Source organism: Larus michahellis, chromosome 20 (assembly GCF_964199755.1).
Source record: "Larus michahellis chromosome 20, bLarMic1.1, whole genome shotgun sequence".
Lineage (NCBI taxonomy): Eukaryota > Metazoa > Chordata > Aves > Charadriiformes > Laridae > Larus > Larus michahellis.
Window position 1 is genome coordinate 3,042,396 of NC_133915.1, and position 24,145 is coordinate 3,066,540.

General features: G+C 40.7%; 1 protein-coding gene across 4 annotated transcripts in view; it reads left to right on the plus strand.

Annotated features, from left to right (window-relative positions):
- The window catches only part of SLC23A2 (solute carrier family 23 member 2), a 54,342-nt gene that overhangs the window by 6,673 nt on the left and 23,524 nt on the right, over positions 1 to 24,145 (plus strand). For 3 of the 4 annotated variants that reach the window (XM_074563531.1, XM_074563532.1, XM_074563528.1), the window contains 2 exons: positions 18,271 to 18,556; positions 19,208 to 19,306. In XM_074563531.1, coding sequence (XP_074419632.1) covers positions 18,425 to 18,556; positions 19,208 to 19,306 — 231 coding nt within the window. In that variant the 5' untranslated portion in view covers positions 18,271 to 18,424. Of the gene's footprint in view, positions 1 to 8,555; positions 8,728 to 18,270; positions 18,557 to 19,207; positions 19,307 to 24,145 lie in introns of those variants that run through there. The other variant, XM_074563529.1, reaches the window with a different exon arrangement.

Below are 24,145 nucleotides of genomic sequence, written 5' to 3' on the forward strand. Positions count from 1 at the left end.
ACCATACCTGAGCAAAGAAAACACAGCCTTGTTTTTGCAGACGATGTAGTCCAAAGCACCAGCTGCTTCACAAGTTACAGCAGCTGGTTTTTTTCCTTTTCCATTTTTTTTATGTAAAATGAATTGTTTCTGAAAGTTGACTAGATATTCCTGATGCAAGCATTTGCTTGGTCATATTTTAACAGATTGGAGTTTTTGATAAATCCTTAAAGAGTGTGGCTTTCCAATGCGTATTTCATTGCACAAAGGCCAAACCTAAGGAATTATCGGGATTCAGACTGACAAGAAAGAAATTGGAGCTCCAGGTCCTTACTCCGCAAGACATAATTGCGGTATTTCACACTGTTCTGTGTCCTGTCATACATGGCAACAATAACAGTTATCAGTCGTTGTCTGATATTGAAGTATGTATTTCTGTGGGTAGTTTAATTTTTTGTGGAATTTTGGGTGATTATGCTGAGTATAATAATTATTATCATTATAATTTTACAGGGCTCTATTCTGGTTTATTCAGACTGTTATACACTTGTTGGTTACCTGTAGTTTATTTCAACTTGCATGCTTTTAAAACATACAAAAAATCATATGGACAAGGGAGTGGCTTTTTTTTTTTTTTTTAATACCCAAGTATTATGTTTCTGTTGTAGTAAGATCTATTTATTTGCTCTAGCCAGAAACTGAAAATTGAATGGGAACAGCTCAATTTGTGCTGTATTCATTTCAGAACATAGAAAATCTGGCTCGGTATAAGTAATAATCTTCAGTGTTGACTGCTCCTATGGCTTGAATTTTCCTGGCTTGCTAGTCGCGTACTGAGGTTGGCTCTTACAAGTCAGGCTTTCAAATGGTCTGACGTTTTCATTGTCGGTCTGTCTTGTTTGCAAATACCAGAAAAAGCAAAGGATGGAAGCCTGAGCTCTTACGGAGACGATAACGTGATCCTTCTCCTAAAAACATAGATCTAAAAAGCCCCTTCTGCAGAAGGGGAAGAACTGTAATCTTGAGCCCTGGGTACTTGTAAACATCCATTGCTAATGAGTCTTCCTCTTCTTTGCAAGGGATCAAACGCATTTAATGATTCTCATGAAGATGCCTAATAAGGCACAATCAAATCAAGCAAAGCTGTCAATTAAGCCTTCTGTTGAGTTCCTTAGTATAAATGAGCCTAACCCCAAAGTATTATCTGAGCTCTCCTTCTTGGCTGTTTGGTTTTGGCAAAGATTTTATGATCAGTATTAGCCCAATTTTTAATTTTGCTGAGGTGCGCTGTTCTTGCTTTGTAATCCCGCTGAATTGTAGACCGCGGAGCAGTGCGCCGAGTGTATTAAGATCCGAGTCTAATTACTGTTTTTGTTCTGGAGGCTGTTGTGACAGGTAATGTTTTGTTGAATGGCAGGTAATAGATTTATTATGGAGAAAGCACAGCATGTGGGTACCTTCAAAGGAGTCGCTATCTGTATTGGTCTTTTCTCCTCTTAATTATTCAAACGGAAAATTTTGTTTGAGGGCAAAATGTATGCCTAAACGATATTACACCAAATAGTGGCAGCAAAGAATTCTCACATCTTAAGTGATGCCAGTTAAGTAAGAATATTTGTGATTTTATTTATTTATTTAAGTAGCGCTATACAGACATTTGCAAAAGAGCCCTGAAGATGAAGAAACCAGTAAGGTTCGATATTGAAACCACAGTATATTGTCCGAAAAGGGTTGTTCTACTGGCAAAAATCACAAGTATTCACTAAATGTTGCCAAAAGACTTTTTTGTAAAAGGCATGTCTTGCTGAAAAGAAAAAGCTTTCCTTCAATAAACTATAGTTGGCATAAATATTATTATAAGTAGTGTGAACTCTGTCAAAATACTACCAATTTTATGCTTTTCCTGAGCAGTCAGTTTGGTATAAAGTGGACTATTCCATTTTTGTCACTTCAATTGGAGAAGAATTCACTTAGCCACCTTTAACAGTTTTGTTGCTTGCAGGGATATTTAATGCATTAATATATATTTAATGCATTCTTAATTAACCGCTTACGTATGGAGAAAAATCTTCAAAGCTGTTGGACTCAATTATGTCTTACATCTCTCCAGGGTAACGTGTTATATGACGTACAGGTTAGATGTCAGATGGGTTTCAACAGGTCCTGGTTACCTCCTGGCTCTACTAATTGTCCCTGCGGAGTCAGAGGACTGAACCGGTGGCGTCACATTAACTTCTCGAGGCGCGAGCAAGATGTACAAATGCACGTTAATAAGGAAGTGGATCGTGAGTGCTGTGCGTGTAAGTGCTCTCACCTAAGCCTGCCTGAAACATGAGTACGGGAAGTAACCAGCAAGTCTGGTTAAACACAAGCCTGTCTCTATAAACACTTCCAGGCTTGTTGTGAAATTAATAAATTAGTAATTGGTTGGCTTAATGTGTGGGAATCAAATGTAGGATTGCATACAGTTGTTTAGTGTGTGGGCAGAGAATAAGTAGTGCTGGTTTAACTTAAAATTCATTAGTGGCAATAATGATTTAATTTTTCCCCATGGCGATGTGAAACCAAGCTATGCTTAGTGACCAAAACTCGTGGGACATACAGTTGGTCAACAGTTACCGGTAGTAATAATAGCATCTATTATTGCTAATTTAATTTATAATAGCACCTATTGTTGCTGATATAGTTAATAATAGCATCTGTTATTGCTCTATGCACCAGTAGATGATCTGCTTGTGCCCTGCCTTTTGCCAGTTCCAGCAGAACAAAATTCTCCTGCTGTTTTGGAAGTTGTGGCTTCACATAAGGGCTCGGGGGCTCTAAAACCCAGCACGGTGACAGCTTACTTCTGGGAAGGTATTTGAGCAGATGTGTCACAGCAGTCTGAAGCCAGAAGGTACTTGGCCTGCAGAACTGAGGGTAGTGTTTAACGCAGCAAAGGCTGCCTGCACAAAAGCGCATGAAGAATCATGCTGTCTCTCCCCCTCAATGCCTGGAAGCCTTGAAACATTTCCTCTGCAAGTGGTATAAATTTGCTGATTATTCCCAGGAAAGATTTCTTGAAATAATCTTGAAGGAATGAAAGGTCACTGAGCAAGGAGGGCATAACTCTCCCAACTGGATAATTAAAAAGAAAATTAAAAAGTGTGCTAAGTTTGAGATTGACTTGTGGCCATGCTTTGAAGATTAAAAAGGGCTTTTTTCATTTCAGATGAAGGAGGTTGGGACTGGTGGGAGGAGGAGTTGTGGCTGCTGGAGCAGTCGGGCAGTGCTGAGAAGCTGCGTTTGTCGTTTGCTTACTGAACCGTGCACCAGATACCAGGATCACTGAACGCAAGTGCGGCTATCTGCACTTTTTCCCCCTCTTTGAGTCTTCCAGCTAGAGTTCACTAAACTGTGAGCAGCCAGGTTGAGAAGGTAGATTTTGGGGCATCTGAGTAAATGGTGTATCCGTATATATAAAAATAACAAATACAGTATAAATAAACATAGGGGTTTTTTGTATAAACATGTTTTTCTTTTAGAAAATGAAAATGATGGCAACTTCAACTAAAAAATGCAACTTCCCATGTTCTTTGCACAGCCTGTAGCAAGATCAGTCTGGTGGGCTGGTTTTTTTTTTTTCTGTGCAGAGGTTTAGCCTGCACTTCTGAAACTATTTGCAGTCACAAACATTAAGATATGTATATATATATAGAGAGAGAAAGCTACAGTATGAGTGTGCTAACTAAATGGTAACAGCAAAATAATGCCGAAGTAACACCTTCAGCAGCTAACACCAACAGATATTTCAAGTCTAGACTAAGCGCATAGATTTGCATACCCACTCCGTTTTGTGATCTGCGGTGTGGAATAGGTCAGAGCTCTTGGGCTGCTCCTGGGGTTTGGCTCATGGCTAGAACCCGTGAGCGCACCTGGGGCGTGCTCCTGTGCTGTGATGTTTGAGGAGTGAAGGGATTGTGGTTGTAGATGTGAAGTCTAACTGCAGAGTTCCCGCTTGTAGCTTATTAGGAGTAGGGTTATTAGATACCCGGCCTTATTGTTCCCTTGGCTGAGTTATCGCATACTTGAGTTTGGGCCACATACTGTCTTCTTCCAAGCGTATGTTGAAGTTGACAGTGTTTCCCTGGACATCTGGGAATACTTGAAGGTAATGATGCTTTAAAGGTTGCAGTCAGCAGCCTTGCATGATGCCATGTTGACCAATAAATGGTTTTTACATTTGTCTTAGAAGAAAAATGATTTGAGCTTTTGCCTTTAATTACAAGCATACCTGGAGGTCCAGGAAAGACGTAGGCGTCTGACTTAGTTTATGGATGTGGTGAATACAATGGCAGGTCACAAAAAGCACATTCCTTCTCCATTAATTTCTGAAGCGCTTTGATCTGTGCCTGTGGAGTGTAGGGCTTTGGCTTCACTAGTCTTTTGTTGTTGTTTTTCCTTAAAAATGATTTCTTATTTCTTGCACAGAAATCAGATGTAAGTATTTTTAAAGGCACTTCCATCTTGTAATTACTTTTTTACGTAGAACCATGGTCTGCTTTGGCGTACATCTCAGACCCTAGAGTTTTTTACAAGTATTTAAAAATACACAGTTACAGGAAAAGTTGCAAGAAACACTGTAATATAAACTGTAACTGAATTCAGGATTTAAGAAGAACAGAAGTTGGGCACGATGCCTTGTATTCTCTAACTGGAAAAGTGGAATTCACTTAACGTGAACTGCCTCTAGGTTATCCCTTCTGTTAGATGTGCATTTAACGGATTAGAGTTGTGTACAAGGCGTATGTGTAAGCAGTACCCAGGACCATGCATTGCTCATTGAATTGAACGGTAAGCTTTCAAAGCAATTTCAGTAATTCTTTGTGTATGTTTGATACAGCATTAGGGAAGAGAGCAGTAGATGTTTTCGTATTAAATCGTATCTTCTGGTAAGTGCTTTTTCAGGGAATTTATAATTCAGTGGATTTATAAATGTGTCTACAAGATCAAACTTAATGGCTTAGTCTTTCTGCTGTTCCAGGTTGTGGGTGGGAGTGGATCTATTTATTGTGCTAGTATGTGGTGCTGTTCTCTGGTGTGTGCTGTATTACGTTAAGTGTATTCTGGAAGATGTTGATGGGAGTATAAGTTGAATCTTTTCACTGATGTAAAAGATTACATGTTTGTTATGACTTTGGTAGGAAGAATACATAAATTAGGAGATTGTTACAGAAATGTAGCCGGGAGACTCATTTGGCTGTCATAAATGAGGCATCCTACACCTCACCCTCCTGATGAAACAGGATGTTCTTGCAAAGATGTGCCTTTGTCTGACAGCGTTGTTCTGAGAAGGGTGCCTTGCAGCAGCTGAATTTGTGAGGTATCTGCTATGCTGGAACGGGCGCTTTTTTTTTTTTTTTGTTGTAGATAAGTTGTGTAACAGAGAACCTCTTCTTAACTGTTTTTTCAGTGTCTGCATCAGACTTGCCTTTTCATGTTGTGTGTTTTTCTTGTTACTACCTGGCAATATATGAAGGTTCAAAGGAGGGATTTAGTCACCAGGTGTTTGTGGTCACTGGGTGATATTATTACGAGTTCTGATCATATGAGATAACCATTATATGCCATCCCTATACACAAGACACAGTTTTCAGTACAGTGGAAATAGGTGACTTCAAAGAAGAATTTTTTTTATTGACTCTGAGTGCTGCAAAACTGCCTCAGAATACATAATTCAAAGTCAGAAAGTTGCCTGTAAATTGTCGGTTTACCAACGTGTGTCTGACAGTAAACATTTGTAGTTTGAGCAGGGCACTCTGAATTATTTGTTTCATGCTTAGAATCATAGAATCATCATGGTTGGAAAGGACCTTTGAGATCATCGAGTCCAACCACACGCACACAAAAAAACCCCAAACCCCTGCAATCTCTGCCACTAGAGCATGCCCTGAAGTGCCAAATCTAGATGTTTCTTAAATACCTCTAGGGATGGTGACTCAACCCCCTCCCTGGGCAGGCTGTTCTGGTGCCCAACCACTCTTAACTTACACTGAACACTGTATATCTCTGAAGAAGGAGGCAAAAAAATTGGGTTTTCTTACAGTAATCAGAAGTGAACTCCTCCTAGGAGTAACAGTCTCAAGGGAAATGCTCCCATCGGTTTAAATTTCAGATATTAAGCAGGTTATAAAAATGATGACTAGCTATGTAGGATCATCACGACAGCGCTTCTTGCACTGGAGTAGAGCAAGATAAATTGTCTGCTGTGATTTCACTTCCATCAATGAAGTGCAGCGACACATAGAGCATCTCATCTGTTTATTCCCGTCTGTCTTTCACAGCGTTATGAGGTTTGAAGAAGCACTGTAAAATATCCCACTGTCTTGAAACAACAGTTGCAAGAATTATATCTTGAATGAACATTCATCTCAAGTATGGCACTGATTAAGTACCTATTCACTGCAAAGAGTTTTAACCAAACAACCTGCGATTAGATCTGTCCAGGCCGTCGATCATGGAAGCTGGGTTTTAAGTGAAGGCATCCAGATTAGTAGGTGGTTTATTTGAACTGAATTACTGAGTGTAAATACTAGGTAAGTAATCGGAAATAAATCTTCCGAATGATGAAATTCTCCACTCTCCAATGATGAACTTTGGAGCAATTAGTTTTAATTGTGAGGTAAATAGACAAGTCTCGTTTAATTGGATACTTAAGTAATGTTCCTTGCATTTGAACTCAATAATAGTTTGAACTCTGATATTCAGGGCAAGCAGCATTTGAGTCCCTGGCATTGTTTAATGCAACTATTTAAAAAAAAAAAAAAAAATTCTGGATGGTGGAGTAAAAAAGCAAATGGCTTATTTCCTCCAAAACCTGAGGGATTTTTTTGCCATTGATCACTTAGTCCTGTTGTTCTCTGTGAGCACGTCAAATGCTTTGAATAAAATAATTTCCAGCATATTCCTCGCAAGTATTGTCGATGAGTAACCTTGCAGGCAATCTGTGGACCTGTGGTACAGCAGTTCGTATTTTATGGCCTTAAGATATGGTGTTGCTTGCATTAAGGGCCGTAAGCTTTCTCCTTATTGAAACTGGAAGATGTGTCTGTTTGTGAAAACATTTGGAATTCAGAAGTAAAGAGCAAAGGAAAGAATCTAATAATTGGAAAAGGAGCAAGTAGAGGAGGAAAATTTTCAACATCTCTTTGCAGTGGAGATTAAATGCTGGAACATAATGTGGTTTTATATACGCATACATAGCATAAAATAATCAGTGGAGTTAATTGGCTTTCTTCCATGCATTCTTAGCAAATGATGAATAAAGAGTATTGCACATAATAAGTCTCAGCTTTCAATTAAATGTGCCCTATTCAGTAGTCGGTTCTTTGATGCTAGAACAAGCACATGCAGATTTCTGATCTGCTGATGATGCTCAGCTTTTGGGTCCTGACAATTAAGCAAGCTTCGGCAGTGCGTGACAAACCTTTTAAACTTGCATTAACGCTGGCTTTGCTCCTTAAGCGGAGGGAGCTAGATGGCGCCATCGGCCTGGCTTTTGCCTCCGCAAATTTGGGTTCAAAAGGTGCATTTCAGGTAAAGTGAGCTTATTTTCTGCCCTGGAGCACTGTGCTCTTGGCCGGCTCTCAGTTGGGCACAAGCAGTGGAGATGCTGCGTATAAATGCGGGCAGCACCTGGTGGGTGGGTGTTAATTTCTGGTGGCCTATTCTAATTATCACTTATGGTATCGATTGTAGAAGTGATGGTGTCTCATGCATACTGCAAGCACATGCTGTATTTGGGAGAGGTAACTGCTTCCCTCGTGGGGTAAGGGGATGGGGTACAAACTTGATAGCGAGTGATAACTTGAGGCAGGGGCTGTGATGTGACAAATTATTAAGTGATGTTTAGAAGTGTAAGGGCAGCCTTAAGACTGCGTTGTCCTCCTGCAGAAAGAGAGCTGGGTCAAGGAGAGAAGAACAGATTCATGTGGGACTGCATATTAATTAATGTGTGTTTTTTCGTTAATTCAAGTCCCACTTCTGTTCCTGCCTCCTTTTTCATCTTGCTTTACTCTGTGGCCCTGAAGATCACTCTTAAGCAGTGTTTTCCATTATGAAAGTGAAGGAGCCCAGCACAAATTATATCGTGTATTTCCCATCCTTGGTGAGGTTGTGGATTGCTAAACTTTGTCTTGTGGAACAGAACTTTGAGATCTGGGACCTCTTGAAAACTGGCTAATTGCTAATAAAAATATTTCCGTGCAAGTTGCACAACGGAGGTTTATGGAAATGCGAACTTGATGGAGAAAATCCCAATCCTGATTACAACTGTTGGAGTCAGGCATGTAAATATTTATGCAACTTGAATTTTGGGCGCCCTGGATGGGTTTTCTCCCCGTAGCATTGCAGGTTATGCAAAACCCTTGAACCTCCTTGTCGGGGTTGATGTGTGCTCACTGCTGTTGCTCAGACAGACTGTTCGCTTACTTTTCGTAACTATGGCAGAGGCGTGTAGTAACAGTTTATGACCGTGTGGTGTCTTCCTGCATTTCAGCCGTTGTGTAACGCGCCGAGATTGTGATTGGACACAGGACAGTTATACAATGTAGTGAGCCCAACCAGATTATAAAAATCCTCCTCCGGTATGTCTGCATCCTTTCAGGCTGCAGCTTGCAACTCGGGCTGTGGCACTGAGCATAGGCTGGGAGAAAGGTGGTGGAGGAGCTGGCTGAGACGGTCCCTAGAAGTTGGTTCAGGTTTCTGGAGGTAAGAGCTTCTTTGAATTCAGATCTTCAGGTGATTACAAAAGTTCAACTGCTTTACAGTGGGTGTTATTAAGTAAGAAAAGTTAAACCTGATAAGCTCAGGTTTTTAGTAAGTAAGTTTCAGTATCTTAAAGATTTGAGGACTTAATTTTCATTTAAAAATTGTTACCACTGTACAGAGAGACTCAAAAGTATTTACCCTCTTTCCTGTTTACCTGTGAATTTTGGCTTCCGTTTAATTTTTAAAATGTGAGAAATTTACACGAGGTTTCTGTAGTAAAAAAAAAGAGATATTAAGGATGTCTGACCTCAACAGTGCAGCATCTTAGTTATTTTTTAAAAGTTTCTTGAATTCCAAATCTTTTATTTTAAGTTAAATGGAAGTGAGATATTTATTTCAAGACAAGCCTAACAGATAACTCAGTATAAACTTTTTCAAGTGTGTAATCAGTTGCTGGTTTTATATTGCTTACTGGACTAAAATTGTTCTATTTCAGCAAGGAGTTGAGTATCTGTTTCAAAAATAGACGTAGGAATGCCTAAGCCTTTGGAAAGGAGCTTCGTATTCAGAGTTGAAGTTGGCACACCACCCTGATTTCCTTAATAAATGGAATTTTTCCTAGTTGAGTCTCTAACTTCACCGTTGTTTTAATGTGATTAAGGTCTTGGAAAAAACGTAGCTTTCATCAAAGTGCCAAGTAGAAGTACAAAGAAAGTTGAGAAAGGAATCAGTGTGTGCTCAGGTTGCTTTCTGAATGAGGGAGCTTAATGAACTGTGTATTAACATCCAGAATAATGTGGAAGTATCTGAATTCTTTGATTATTAATGCTCCACAGGGAGTCTTGTAGGGACTGTGTACTATTATAAATCAAGTTAATGTGTACCACAAACAGTGAGGGAGGTGTACTGTGCTGGAAGTGAGACTATAAAGTAGTAATGTGTTTTATATAAGGAACAGTGATCTGCTACTTCAGTTTTATTTACCCTGAGCATCATTGCGATCTAGAGAATGCTGCAGGTGCCATTTGATACCAGTCACTTGATGTCAAGCTGTAAAATTGTTATCTCCTCGATTTTGCTTACACTTCTTTGAAATGTAATCTTATGGCTGCTTCTGTATACTTCTTTCTTGATCTTTGTTGGGACTCTGTTAACGCAGACCATTGCATACACGTTGATGGGATCCCTTACGGAGGGTGGTGCACAGGCTGCACAGAAACTTGGCAAAACAGTTGGCTATTGGAACAATAAAATGAGGGAGTAATGGGGTGAAAGATGAGCAAGGAACTGCTTGACCAATAATGTTTTTGACCAAATGCACTTGCAGGTTGACCTATGCTTACTGGAAATACTCCTATTTCAGATATTTTTGTTTAGAATCATAGCCTAAATAAGCTCTTTTTCAATAACTTGAGTAACCAAACGTGTAGTTTTTGAAAGCTGCAAGATCCTTTGTTAATGTCTCATTCAGTTGGAGTTAAGTCCTCTTCTCAACAAGCTCATTCACACAGGAAGTTAATGAGATTTAGCTAATGTGCTTTAAATCAACGGAGGGTTTGAGCTCGGCATAACTTTCCTGGGCATCTTTGTGTAGACATGCCCCAATAACGTTGGTCAGTTGTTGAGAGGCACTATTCTGGATGGCAGTCAAAATACCAACTACTTAAAAATTCATTAGTGCCTACAAAGAAAGAATCTGTTTGCACTTTGAAGACTTACTTTGAAGTGAAGCAAGAAACTGACTTGGGACCAAAACTTCTTAAAGTGCCCGTCAGCTCTTGTTTTTTAAAACCTAAATGTTAGGAAGTTGGGCATATTTAAAACAGCAGTACTTTGCTTCTACTGCAGGTAAAGGGAAATTATGTCTTTTTGTGAAGTGTTGCATTAAGAATTTGAAGTATATACTTTTGTTATTTTAAGTGTGGATGTAGTTCGCTCTTGATGGCGGGGGGAGGGGGGGGGATCGTCTTTGTGGCATTTAAGGACATGGTAGCATTTCGGTGCAATTTCATTTCATGGGAAGGAACTCTGGGTGCAAGAGCTGCCTGGTAAAGACAAATCACGAGTATTTTTCAGACCAAAGAGGCTCAGTTTCAAAAATAGCCCGAGGAAAAGCTCTACTTAAGACGAAAGCGGGAAGATGGTTTTTACATGTAGCAACAGAAGATTAAGCTCGGGTGCTCTGCAGCTTTTTTCACATCTTTAAGATGGTCAAAATCCCCTGGAAGGTTGAAAAAACGCCCTTTGGGCACACCTACGTATCTGGAACGGTTTGTGGGGTAGAGGACCTCACGGGCGCCGTATCCAAGTACCAGTCTGGAGGTGTAATACTCCTGGCCAGCACTCTGAAGCAATTGAACTTGTGGTTGCGGGTCTGCAGACAGTACTTTGATTGCATCATGTGAAGTACTTGTTGGGCTTTATTAGCCTCGCTGATGAGATACTTGTTGATGAATCCTTTGAAATGGGGAAGACATTTTTGCTTTGTAGGAAAACATCAAGCAACGTTTTTGACAACGTTGGGTAGCAAAGTTGCCACTCTCCTGATTGCTTGTAATTTGGTTGTGAATATTTTTAAGCCCCCTTGGTAATGTATTGTTTCATTTTTAATGACTTCTCAGAAAACTTTCAGGCTTACTGTATTTATGCTGTTAAATAGCACATGTGAAGGGTTGTGGCAGGCAGGCTGGAGAGCGAGAGGGGGGGAATCTTGTTCTAAGGTTCTTCTAGTATTAAAAATAGTGTAACTCAGGACTCGTAAAAGTGAGGACACGTAGAAATACAAACCACAGTGCCCGTGGCTCCCATCCGATGCACAGAAGACAAGGTGTGTCTAGTAACAGGAAGGGGAATCTTTGATTTTTAATACCTTAATGGCACAAAATCAGTACAGAAATTTTGTGCAACGGGCTTAACTAGAGCCAGTAGCAATCTGCAGAAAGCTGCTGTTCCATAATTAACTGGGAATTGCCTTGCTTTTATGTTAAATTGTGCGTCTGGACAGGGATGGCTGTGTACCCTGTAAGTAAACTTGTCTAATTGGAGCCTCCACAAAATTCCTTAATTGTCTGCATTGTTGGTTGTGAAAGCGCAGAAGCACTCCTGTTTCCCTAATCAGTTTGGTACAGTGTTTCCGTGAAGGAGTTTCTTTCAAAAGTTGCCTGATCTGTTGGCATCCATCCTGCCACCTCCTGCAGCCATCTGCATCTCCCTGGATACTCTCGTGCCGATCTGAGCCGTGTGTCTGCCTGTCCCCCTTCTCCCTGTCTCTTGGGGAACGTCAGCTGGCAACCAAACTGTAAGCAGCTCTGTCCCGCGACGTGCGGTTTTCTTTAATGTGTCCCTAGTGCTGTACGCTAGTATTAGCAGCTTGGCCTAAATGCACTTTCTTAAACTAAACAAACTAAATGTGGTGCATTTGTTGCTGGCTTAAATTCTTCATAGCTGTCTGGTGCTACGGGAACTGAGAATTTATCTTTAGTTGCAGTCTACAGCATGCCCTTTCCAGAAACAGCTCTGCTGTGCTCACAGTATTGGGTATGAGGGGGTGAAGTGGATTTTAAAACTGATTTTGTTTTCTGCTCAGGCTTGGTACATTTTAAGGATAAATCATCCTGATGTGCAGGCAGTCCAAGTCCCTTTCCACATCTCTGTTGTGTGTCTATTGCCAAAAAACATAATCTCAGACATACAGGATGTCTTGATTTGTGTTCAAACACATCGTGTGCTTGAGTTTCGGAGATGCCAAACGCTTGAAACTACTGCTGGAGGTGGTGGAACTCCAGATGTAATGTACTGCTGCAGTTCAGGTTATTTGCCTCAAGTGTTTTGAATTTATTTAAAATTTAGGTGAAGCTAACCTCGGTTGATGGAAGGTTGGACAACTTCTGGCTGAGCGTCATCTCTGCTTGCAGGAGAAAGTTGCTGTTATTCACATGAGTCTGACAGCTAATTACAAATAATAAATGGAAGATGGTAATTAAGCTGTCACCTTAATTTGATTCTAATCTCCTTAGTGTATGCAACAGACTGAGCTCTCTTGGCTCTTCAGCCATCTGTAAAAGCCAGAAAGGTCCTGGGCTGGATCTGACACCACTCCTTCCTCGGGGCGGTGTGACATGTGCTTTCCAGGTGGCATACCTACGTTAGTGCTCCTGGGAGTTTTTCCATCAGTACACTCTAAAGAATGTGCTGTTTCATCGCCAGATTGTTTTACAACCACGCCTGTTGTGCCTCCCTTACAAATACTTCCCTTGCACAGCAGTGAAGGGCCACCAAACGTAGGTCAGTTCCTGATTCTTCCACGGTCAAGGTGGAGAGGAGAGGACCACAGGTACTGATTAACTAGTTAGTTCTGTTAGACACTTCCGCTATGCTAAGAGATAGGAGGGAATACACTTAACCTTTCAGACGAGCTAGGATTCTTCTTTTAACTCTTTTCACCAGCTGGTTTACTTGTGTCCCAGACCTCTTCCAGCAGAACTTAGTGTTGGAGGGAAAACAATACAGCAGACCACAACTATAAGGTAGCCAGTTTCCATTTGTCTTTGCAGGCAGCTCTGCCACTTTATTGAGGGGTAAAACACTTGAGATTGTCCAGCGATGGCTGTGGTCTTAGGAGACCTGGTACCAGTAATAAAATGCTGCGGCCCCATCATGCAAAGCACTAAATCGGGCCACTTAAGTTGTGTTCAAACTTTGTGCCCATTGCACATGTTTATCTGCCCAGCTTTATGCTGGGTCAGCTGTCTCCTGTCCTCAAAGCAGCTGCACAAATCAATATGGAAAGTCTAAAGTATTTTGGCTAACATCTCTGTATGGTGGGCCTGGCTCAGTTGATAAAAACTTGTGATCTAGTTGAAATTTGGAAAGACCCCCATGGTTTTAGGAAGTTTTTGTTTTGAATTTGGAAAATAAGGAAATACATAGAGCTGCTTCCCTCTTAAAGCTTCTGGGGAGAACAAGCTGTGCGTCATTCTTACACTTTGGAAAAACAGTGATTTTCATAGTTGAAAGTCATTGTGACAGTCATGGGGGAACCTGAGGTCCAGACTAAGCTTCTTCCAAAGGGTTAACCTCTAGGTCTGCTCCTTGCAGGTGTGGTGCAGTGACCTTCCTAATATTGACAACATATCCTGAGCACAGCATTGCTTCCCAGTTGTGGTGCTGCCGGTCTGTCAGCACCTGACAAATTGTTGACTCCTCTAATGGATGTTGAAAGAAAAAAAAAAAAAAAAAAAACCAAAACCCAAACAAACAGAAAGACACCAACAACCTGTTGCCCCAAGCACGTTGCAGTCTGGAGGTCGGATTGGTTTTGTTTTCCCGACTCATTGCTTTGCTGAACTCTGGATTCAAATGTTAAAGGCCCTCAAACATAGCACCGATGAACGCCATCACAGCAAATCTGAATATTTTTTTTATTTGTCTTTTGTAATTGTTAACTGGGTATTCTCAGAATAATACGGAAAAGTAGGGAACGTTTGTAGTGTGGTTCAGCCAAGAACTAGATCAAATGATGCTGCTTTAAAAGAAAATAATGCGTGCAAGGGAGAAGACGTATATTACGGTTGCCTCCACCTTTAATGGGGTTCATGATCCATTTTTCCATTCCACATTAATAAGCTCTTTACATTTATCTGTATCTTCTGTCCTGCCCAAGTTAACTTTTGAATCTGGTAAGAGGTGGGTTTTCAAATTATTCTTGCATGCGATGTGGTACCTTGTGAAATAGAAGCTTTTTGTGCGGCCTGTCTTGGTATATGGGCAGATTTCTCTGGAGGAAAACCTTTGTTGTGTACTTCACTGGCCATTTTTATTTGTGGCAGAGGTTCCAGAGTAATGACTTGCAGGCAGAAACTGAAAGGAGGAAATGAAAAGTAGGTTTAATTACAGTCTTGCATTGTACATCTCCATCTCTGATGGTTTTTTCTTTCAGTGAACTTTGAAATGCATTATAACTTCTTTAAACAAAATGGCAGCTCCCTTGGTAAAATAGAAAATGTGATGTTAGTGGTCATGAAAACACCAAGTGTAAGAACTACCACGTTGTGTCAAACCAGACGCTCCCGTAGCTGTGTGTCCTGGTGTCAAATCTGGAAGATGATTTGTGTGTTGGAGAAAAGGGCAAACGTGTCGAAGATCCAGAGTAGCCTTTCCCCAGCTAGGAGGGTTTTCCTCCTGTGAACTTGCACCTAGACTATCCCCTGCAGAAGCTGTTTGTCTAGATACTAATCTTATCTAAAGCATTGTAAACCTGTGTCAGCTTTTGGTCTTCCTGGGTTAATCATGTATGAGCACTGAAGATAATTTGGTATGGAAAGAGATGAAAGTTAATCAGTATGCTGGTGGAAGTTTCACTTCTAGCCTTTCCATTTGATCCAAGGCAGCAGATAATTCAGTGTACTGTGTGTACCGAGCTGGTGTTGAATGAGTTTTATCTCTTTTTACATGGCTTTTCGGCTTCTGATCAGTTAAATGTGTTACAGAGGGCTATAACAGTCTGAGTCATCCTGTGTAGCTATGCTCAGTTGGTAGGATAAGAGGTCTGACAAAAAAGACTGATATCTTTCAGATAACCTGATCTCCTGCTGCCTGAAGATTTCTGTTTCAATTTGACCCTTGTGATTGCAGAATAAAAGCGTTCTTGAAAATCTCTGATTATCATCTGTGCCATAAAGTGCGAGTGTAATTGCTGAGTAGAAGCAAAAAGAGTTTCGAGATGTGTTCTCCTTGTTTTCCTTGGACTGCCCCTCTCCCCAAACACACGTATGTACGTGTAGTGTCTATGTGCATGTAAATGTGTATACGTACACACATACCTCCCTCCTTCTAGGAGAAGCAGTAGCTGAGACTGTTTTTGCCTGTTAATGCGGAGCCACTTGTTCGTCGTCATTTGGGAACCCTCATCCAACCGCTACCGTTCTAGCTGTTGTGTTTTGGCTCTCAAGAATTAATAGAAGGCGCAGCTTATTTGCGTGCGCTCCTGATGTAAATCTCAAGAACAATTCCCAAGGAACGGTCACATCTTCTTTGAGAAGATAGCAGTCTTACCGCCTTGCAGCGCGAAGTAAAATAGGATTATGTGGTCTTTTCTTTTGCATCGGTGGAGATGCTGGTTAATGCTAACTAAGAGGCTTATGGTGCCAGAATACCGTAAACCAGATCTCCTGAATGGCAGGTTTCCTGCTGGTGTAACTCTTACGCTGGTGTTTTATTGGCATGGCTGCCTTTGCTAGGGAGGTGCAATTCTGCCCTTTCCCTTTTCCTTTCCAATCTGAGATGATAAAGCTGCCAGACTAAACTACGCCTGTCTCCATCGCTGATTTTCTTGGAGAATAAAATAAGTCTACGCTGACAGAAAAAAAGGCAAATTCTTTTCTTTTTTTTCCTTATGTGCTTTAAAAAAAGTCCCTCGTGCCTCTATAGTAAAAGCACACAAAATACCTAAAAAAAAAAAAAAACAAAAAACAAACAAACAAACAAAAAAAAACAACAAAAAAAACCAAACCAAAAAAAAAAACAAACCCAAACCAAAAAAAAAAACCAAAAAAAACCCCCAACCAAACCCAGCCACCCCCACTGCCCACCCCCCCCAACCTTTAACTCTTATCTGTCTCTTGGTCCTCTCTGACCTTTTCGGGTCACCTCTCAGACCTGCAGGGGCAGCTGAGAGAGATGAGTGTTCCTGTAGAGACTGGAGGAGGCGTTGCCAGTTTTCTGAGCACAAACTCGGAAGCAGACAAAGTAATTTAACGTCGCTGCTCATGTCTGGAGATTTGCGCTTTTTGAAGGGAAGGTCTGTGGTCATTGTAAAAATGGGAATGCCTTTTCCAGAAAGGCTTGAGTGCTCAAACCACTCTTCTCCTTCAGTCTTAAGTTCAAGTGAGAAATAATTAATCATGCTATTTTAATATTTACTTTAAGAAACAAATCTTAATTAACCTCTTATTGGAAGGTGCTACTTTCTATTACATTTTGATTTAATTAGGAGTGCTTCAAGGCTGTCTCGGCGCCTAAGTAGCATTTCTTACGCTATGTATATAAATCTATATTTTCTCTCTTGAAAAGTTGTATCGCTTTGAAAGATTAATATCTCTTTGACCTCAAGTAACCAGATTTTTCTAGAAAATGCTCAATTAACAGCTATTAAGAGCTTCTAAAATATTAGTACTCTGTAATTTTTCAAACAGTCCTAAATTGTCCCTAGCAGAAGGGTCTTTGTCAAGTTTCATTATTATTGCAATTACAGTAGACATTGAAGCTGCTGGCATTTTCCTGCACAGCATTTTTGAAGGGAGGCTTAAGAAAAAACCCAAACTCTATTTTTTTTTTTTTTTTTTTTGCTTTCTAATATATACATAACTGTGTTTTTTTGGATGTCCGTTAGCTGCATTTCCACCTCTAGCAATTAAGTGGAAAGTGTCGTTAACTTGCTTTTGAAGTAACGCCAGCGTGTAGTAGGTTTTGCTGCTGGATTGTGTTCCTGGTTTTGTACAAAATTTCGCTTGATACGGTTTTGAAAAGGCCAGTTTTCAGGTTCTATCATGTACTTTCATCTGCAGCTGAGCTTGTTTTGTCTGCAGCTGCGCTTTCTTTTTTGAAGCTCAGAAACCACAGGTTGCAAAACTTGGTTTGTTGAAGAATTTTCCAGGCTGTCCTGTGGGAAGTTTAGGTTCAAATCTGTTAGTTCATGTTCCTTAGCCTTGGAAATGGCAAAAGTGTGGATGACCCTGGACTGGCAGGTCTAATTTAAGGAACAAATGTGGGAAAACTGTACTGTAGTGACCCATCTGGGAAAACAAAAGAGAACCAGTAACCTGTACGATCTTTCCTGTTCCTGTGCCAAAGTAGTGGTGATACTAATTAAAATGCACATTTTTATCCTGAAGCGGTTGGTTCGGCCTCATGGGGCAGATTGCTTTGAATGACTCGCAAGCAACTGGGATAATTTTGAGTGAGGGTGTTCATCAGAAAGGGCTGTTTCTGTCTGTCTGAAATAGACTCACTGAAAGTCAGGTGTGCTCCACTGTCCATCTCGTCTAAGCTTCCTGGATGCTTTTTATGTAAAAACAAGTTGTTTTAAAAGGAAGGATTTAGTTATGCACAGGTGAACTTGTGAGTACGTCTGCAGATTTATGGTCTTTGAAGAAGCACGAGTATAGTTTGCAATGGATGTTCAGTAGCAATCTGTTCTACATCGCTGCCTGGCTGGAGTGCTGGAGTACAGGCGTACTTTATTCCCAGAAAGTTCTATGGAAATGACTGTGAAACAGAAACAAAACCAAGGTTTCAGTATACTACTAATAATTGAAGACCACAAGAGAAGAATGAGGGGATTGGCACAGTATTCCCATCATGAAAAGAATTTAAAACACTCTCAGCTTTATCTTTACATGGTAATCTGCTAATTATCAAATCAGAGAGTAATGATAAGAGTGGGTGAGTCATGAGTGTAAAAGGGAACCAAGGCTGCAGGGCATGTGTGTTTCTACATATATCTTAGGTAATAAAGGAAAAGTTAATTTATCTCTTCAATTCTAGGTGCCATTGATGCTAACGATACTTAAAAAAGCAACTCTAATGTCCCAGCTGGATTCCTGAGCACTTTTACGATTCCTGGAGGTACTGCTGTTTAAACAAGAAATTATCCTTAGTACTTGACCTGTCATCCCGGAAGCATCTGCTTGGGTACTGCATGCAAGTCCCTGACATTCTGGAAACGATGGGGATTGGCAAGAACACCACTTCGAAGTCGGTGGAGGCGGGAGGCTCGACAGAAGGCAAATATGAGGATGAATCTAAACATCCCACCTTTTTCACCCTGCCTGTAAGTAACGCATTCAGGTACTGCTTAGTCAAGCTCAGTGTGAATCAGTGAATAATGCCTTGTTCTAATCATGCTCTATAAAACCTTTATTTCCATAAGTAGTAAAACCTCTTTTGCCACTTATTGTTTATATATAAACATGGTCAATTATGTTATCTGTAGCTGTTTTCACTTCTGCACTCCAAAGCGGTGCTGTTTGCAGGACATGTGATTTCCCAGGCTGTTCATGATTCAAACAATTAACCGTCCTAGTGCAGAACGCACCAACCCCCCGTATGTCCCGAGTTACTTGAGTGAGAGTAGCAGGCGACAACGAGGAAACATTTGTTTGTCGTCTTTAACTCACTCAGATTTTCAGTTGTATCATTCTGTTGTACACGTCTGCCTCTTAAGAACTCTTCCAGTCAACCTGCTGATGGTTTACTCCCCCCTCAGTTGACACCGTCCAGGCTTTGAGTGATGGCTTTCAACTTTCTATATACTCCTAGCCGTGCTGTTACAGAAATGATTGCTTGCCATGCTTGTAATGTTTTCTGACAAAATGTCAAAGGCAGATGTCGAGGGAGAATACTGAGTGGCGTGAGGTATGATTGCAGAGAAAATGTTTATTTTAAGACCTCGTGTTTCTTTTTTTTTTGTTTTATTTTTAAGGTCGTGATAAATGGTGGAGCAACATCCAGCGGGGATCAGGATACAGAAGACACAGAGTTGATGGCCATCTATACTACAGAAAACGGCATAGCAGAAAAGGTACGTAGCGGTGTCCTTCTAGGCGAGAACTCATTCTTGCTTTTTCAGTTCAATTATTTGTCCACACTAGTTTTACTTGGCTGAGGGGTTTTCTTTCTCTAATCAAACATGCTGACTTGCAGATTCACATTAGGCTTGGGGGAGTTCTGTCCTCATGACTCGTCTGGTCACATATTTCAGTTGCAGAACTCAGGGAATGACTCAGCAAATGTTAGAAGCAGATAATGCACTTTGACCTGCCACCAAAATTTGTAATATGCAATTTTTTGATTTCTTCATTTCCATTGGCCTTTCGCATGGTTTCCCTGCTAAGGCCATCCTGTTCTGTTCTTCAGTGCTTCGCTTTTTCTGCATTTAGTCAAGTGAACTGGTGGTGTTGAGCACCTTCAAAAGTGGGATCTTTCCCAATTTCTTCCAAGCTCCAACCTCATAAGGTTAATTTTTCTAGCCCTTTTTCCCAGTAGGGGGCTGCTTACTGTTGTTGAGTGACAGCTTTATGAATGAATTTCAGGTCATTCATAAAAACGCTTGAACATTTTTCCTTAGGAAAATGATGATCGTATCTTAGCTATTCAGGAAGACCCAGTTGAGGCCACAAAGGAGACCAATGTGGTTGTGATTTTTCCAGCTTTTTTCTCAATTCTGTCATTCCCCAAGCCTGTTCAATAATAATAAACTTGCAAGCAGGGACAGTGTGAATCTGAGCTTTTGTTTAAAATAAGGAAGAGGATTACAGTAAATTTGAACAGCATCTTTTTCTGAAGCATTTATATCTAATTGGCTTTGGGCCTAAGCCTTGTCTCCAAAAAGCCTCAATTTTACCAAATTTTTCAAATGTCCTAATTGAAAAAAAGAACAAAACTCTCTTGGTTCCACGCAAGAGCATCATGATGCTCACTTCTTTGAGACTGTAGCTTCTGTTGGGGCAAGGATGGTATCAAAGGGTGTAGTTAAGGTTTTCTGACTTGGACATGAAAATTCACTTCTGAATTTGAGATTTAAAATATACCTCGAGCAGGTGATTCTGGCAGAGTTCTCGTAGTGTTACATTTTAGAAGAATGTTACGAATGCTTTTGTATACTCTGTCTCCTACAGATAGCCTGCCTCTATGTCTCAGATATATTTCTACTAGCATCTTGATCACGCTGATGTTTTAATGGACAAATTTTGGCAACTGTTGACATGCATATGTCTGTGATGGCTGATTTTTGGAGCGTGCTCAGACTAGTGTGGAGAGAGACAATCTGATAAAAGCCTTGAGCAAAAGGTGTTCGGATGAAATTGTGCAACTAAGATTAGCGATCTCTAGACATTAAAGCATGTCTTCATGGCCTGTTTTTACCAAATGAATATTTTTCTCCCTTCCACTTCATCCATGTCATCAAAACTGTACGTGATGGGTGATAATTCATCTTAAAGAGACCATGAGCTTTTAATCAACCAAATCTGTCTGAGTTAAAGCTTTTCTGTGGCTTACAATGAATGAACAGTGAAAGGAGGGGCTGTAGCAATTAACAGCCTCGCGTATTAAGATGGCATTTCTGGTAATCTAGGCAAACCGCCTGCTTTTCACTTAGAATAAGTGTGTGCATAAGGCATGTTTGTTCTTGGCTTTCCATTTGTCTTGGGAGATCATTCACCCAAAAAAGGCAAACGAAAAACCTTGAATAAAAAGCCTTTAACAAAGAGGACTGAAATGTACTTAATTCCTGGAGGACGCCAAATGCTTACGTTGTCTCGCAATGTTTGTTAGCTGAAACAATAAACGATTAGCCCAGATGAAAAATAGCTGTATTGCTGCATCCATGTAAAATAAACAATACTGTGTTGCTTATTGCTTAATAGAATTAATCTGAACATGTCGTCGGCTCTTTATTTGAGGTATTTCTCTAAAGGCCTTATTCCCTGCAGTTTCCCAGTTGGTTTTCTTTTCCCACATTCCCAGTCGGTTTTCTTTTGGTCCTTCCCACTAGTACTTGATAACAGCCTTCATCTTGCACTGTTGGTAGTGTTTGCTTCTTTGGATTTTGCGGTGGGTTTGTTGTTGTGTTTCACACCCACCTACACACGCACCAATGTTTTTCCACCACCTTTATCTCTGTCTCATTTTTTCCCCCTGCTGCTTATACTTTTTCTGTGCTTTTTTTAAAATTTTTGTGTTGTCCCACCTTTGGCCAATTAAAAATAAAAATAAAAAAAATAAAAAAGAATTAGTCTCTGATCAGTATCTCATTCCAAAAGGTGGAGTTCATTCCCAGCAGTTCCCTACAGCGTACTATGGCATACTTGGCAAGCACCAGCACATAGTCAGTATATTAAACCAGCAGGCACACGCTCGAGATGCAAAAGGGCCAGTGACTACCCAGTGACTTATCAGCAGGGTAGCCAGACCTCACCCTGCTTCTCAAACTCCTCTTTGTTCAGTCGGTTCCCTTTATCCATTATCTGCTAAAAGTTTGAAGGTGAAAGCTTCATCTTCCAAAGCAGAGTAAGTCTGGCCTTTGGAAGGAATGAGGAGTATCTTGGATTTTTTTTTATTTGTTTTTTTTTTATCCAACCGCTTTGCCGCGGAGGGCAGACATTGCTATGACAATTATGCTTTAAAGTTTGAAATTCTTTTTTAGAAGACCTATAAACTTCACTTGCAATAGGAGAGCTTCAGTTGGTTAGCGGTTGTTGATCTGTGCCCAAAGAGAGCTTTCTATGTGCGATGGACGAGTTGACTTGTCCTAGGCCTGGTGCCTGCCGAGCTTTTTGTTCGTTGCAGGCAAATGTAGTCATAAATGTAATGGCAAATGAAAAGTTCTGAAAGAACTAATAAACTTGCTGCATGTGACATGGTCTTCCTGGTAGAAACAGATCATTGTTTGTGATTTTTGCTGCCCAAAGAAGATGGGGAATGTATATAGCATGATGTAGCGTGATATAATAGATGTGGAATAGTTAGGGAATATGCTTATGCAGCCTCATCAGTACTATGAAGAAAAATTAGTGGTTGGCACTACATGGAACACTTAGATAGCTACTGGATATTGATCTGCCAAAGTCAGAAAAGCTAGAAAGAGGCCAAAAGTTGGATTTTTCAAAAGGCAGGGGCCAAAACAGAGCCACCAATCTGCACAGATCCCTTACTGGATTTTTAGAGAACCTGGTATCCTGCATGGGGACATTATGAACTTTGAAAATCCCACTTCTGCCCATCGTTGGGAGGAGTAATGCGGGTTGCTCAGTGCCCGGTGATAGGTGGTTTATCTTTTTACCCTGCAGTCAGGTGGGAAGCTGTCCCCAGTTTGTTCTTCTAAATCTGCGCTGCTGTTTGGGTGACTCGGGAAGCTAACGTTGATGTGATTCGTGAAGCAAACAGTTAATTTCTTAACTTAACTACCTCACGAGCAGATGTTGTAACCATTCTTACTCTTCCTTCATGACCTCTGCCTCTCTGTAAGTGTATGATGACCTCTTCGTCGAAATGTTGAACAAACAGGCAGTATCAATGGTGAGCAAAGTTCTCAGGTGGAGCGTACATTGCAGTGACATCGAGGGGAAGTGAGGCAATCATATACACACTTTTTTTTTTTAATATATACATATATATATGTGTGTGTGTGTATAGTCTCTGGGGAAAGGCTAACAAAACTGTTTTAGAAGAACAGAAAGTATCACAGCAGCTTCTCTGGGTGAATCTTTGTTCTGAGCAAGTTCTTAGGAACTTAGAAACCTCTAGCAATGATAAATGTCCTGATGTGTGTCCATAACTACGTTGGCTCTTGAGTCATCCTCCTCCTGCCTTTGGGGGTCAGCAGCTTTGTGTCCTGCCTTGGATCTACACGTGAGTGCATCAACATGAGGATGTACGCGTTTTTTCCTAAGTTCCAGTTAGAGACATGTGCACGTTTACTGCTGCTCAGTGCTCTTCCTCCAGTATGAGGTGAAGCTCTAAAACTCAAGTTCCTCATGTTTTTATTTGTTATTTTCTGGAGAATCAGGTCAGGAGGGTGGTCTTTCATTTTTCAGGCAATGAAAATAGACATTAATGCTGCAAATTGGCGAGATGAGTTGTGCAGTGAAGAATTTCCCTTATTCCTCCGTTTAGGACCTATACTGTATTTAAACTAATCCTGCTGAGCAAATTGCTCAGGGCTTAGCATCGTGTAAAAGAGCCTTCTGAAATTAGCATTTCTATATTTTGCTTTTCCATTGCAATACCCTAGACCTTTCCGTAGCCGTGTGGTTATTTACGCTCCCTGAATTTGAATTAGCCCAGTGGCAGTTGTTTTCCTGACAGAAATCGAAGGTAAGAGGGAAGTACCATGGGTCAGTTTGGCTTCCCTGACCTTGCAGATGATAAACCAAATAGAGATTATCTAAGCATAATCCGTGGATGTGTTGTGATTTTTTTTAAGAAGTAAAGACCGTTTGAGGCAAAGTCATGAGTCTGGCGAAGTTCCCAGTCTTTGTGTAAGGCTACTTCACATGAGTTTGTTATGTTCTAGTGTGGATTAGGTCAGAACAGTAGTTATATAAGGTATTTTTTGGATAATTGAGCTGAAATGATAAAATCTGATACTTCCTCCTGCTTTTGTTGTTGGTATTTGGGCTTTGGAGCATTGTGTTTTTGTTCTCAGGAATTTCAAAACCAGAGCGTTTGAATGGAATGATTCCACTTAGTTGCAAAGAAGAAACCATCGAGATGAATCTTGTTTTACTGGAAGATCTGCAGGGATTTTGATGCGTTTGTACGTGTGGTCAGTTGTCTCCTAGCTCTCTGCAAATTAGGGCACATGGTAGGCCAGAATGTGGTCTCGCTTAAATTCCTGCAGGCTTGGAGGAAGTCCGGT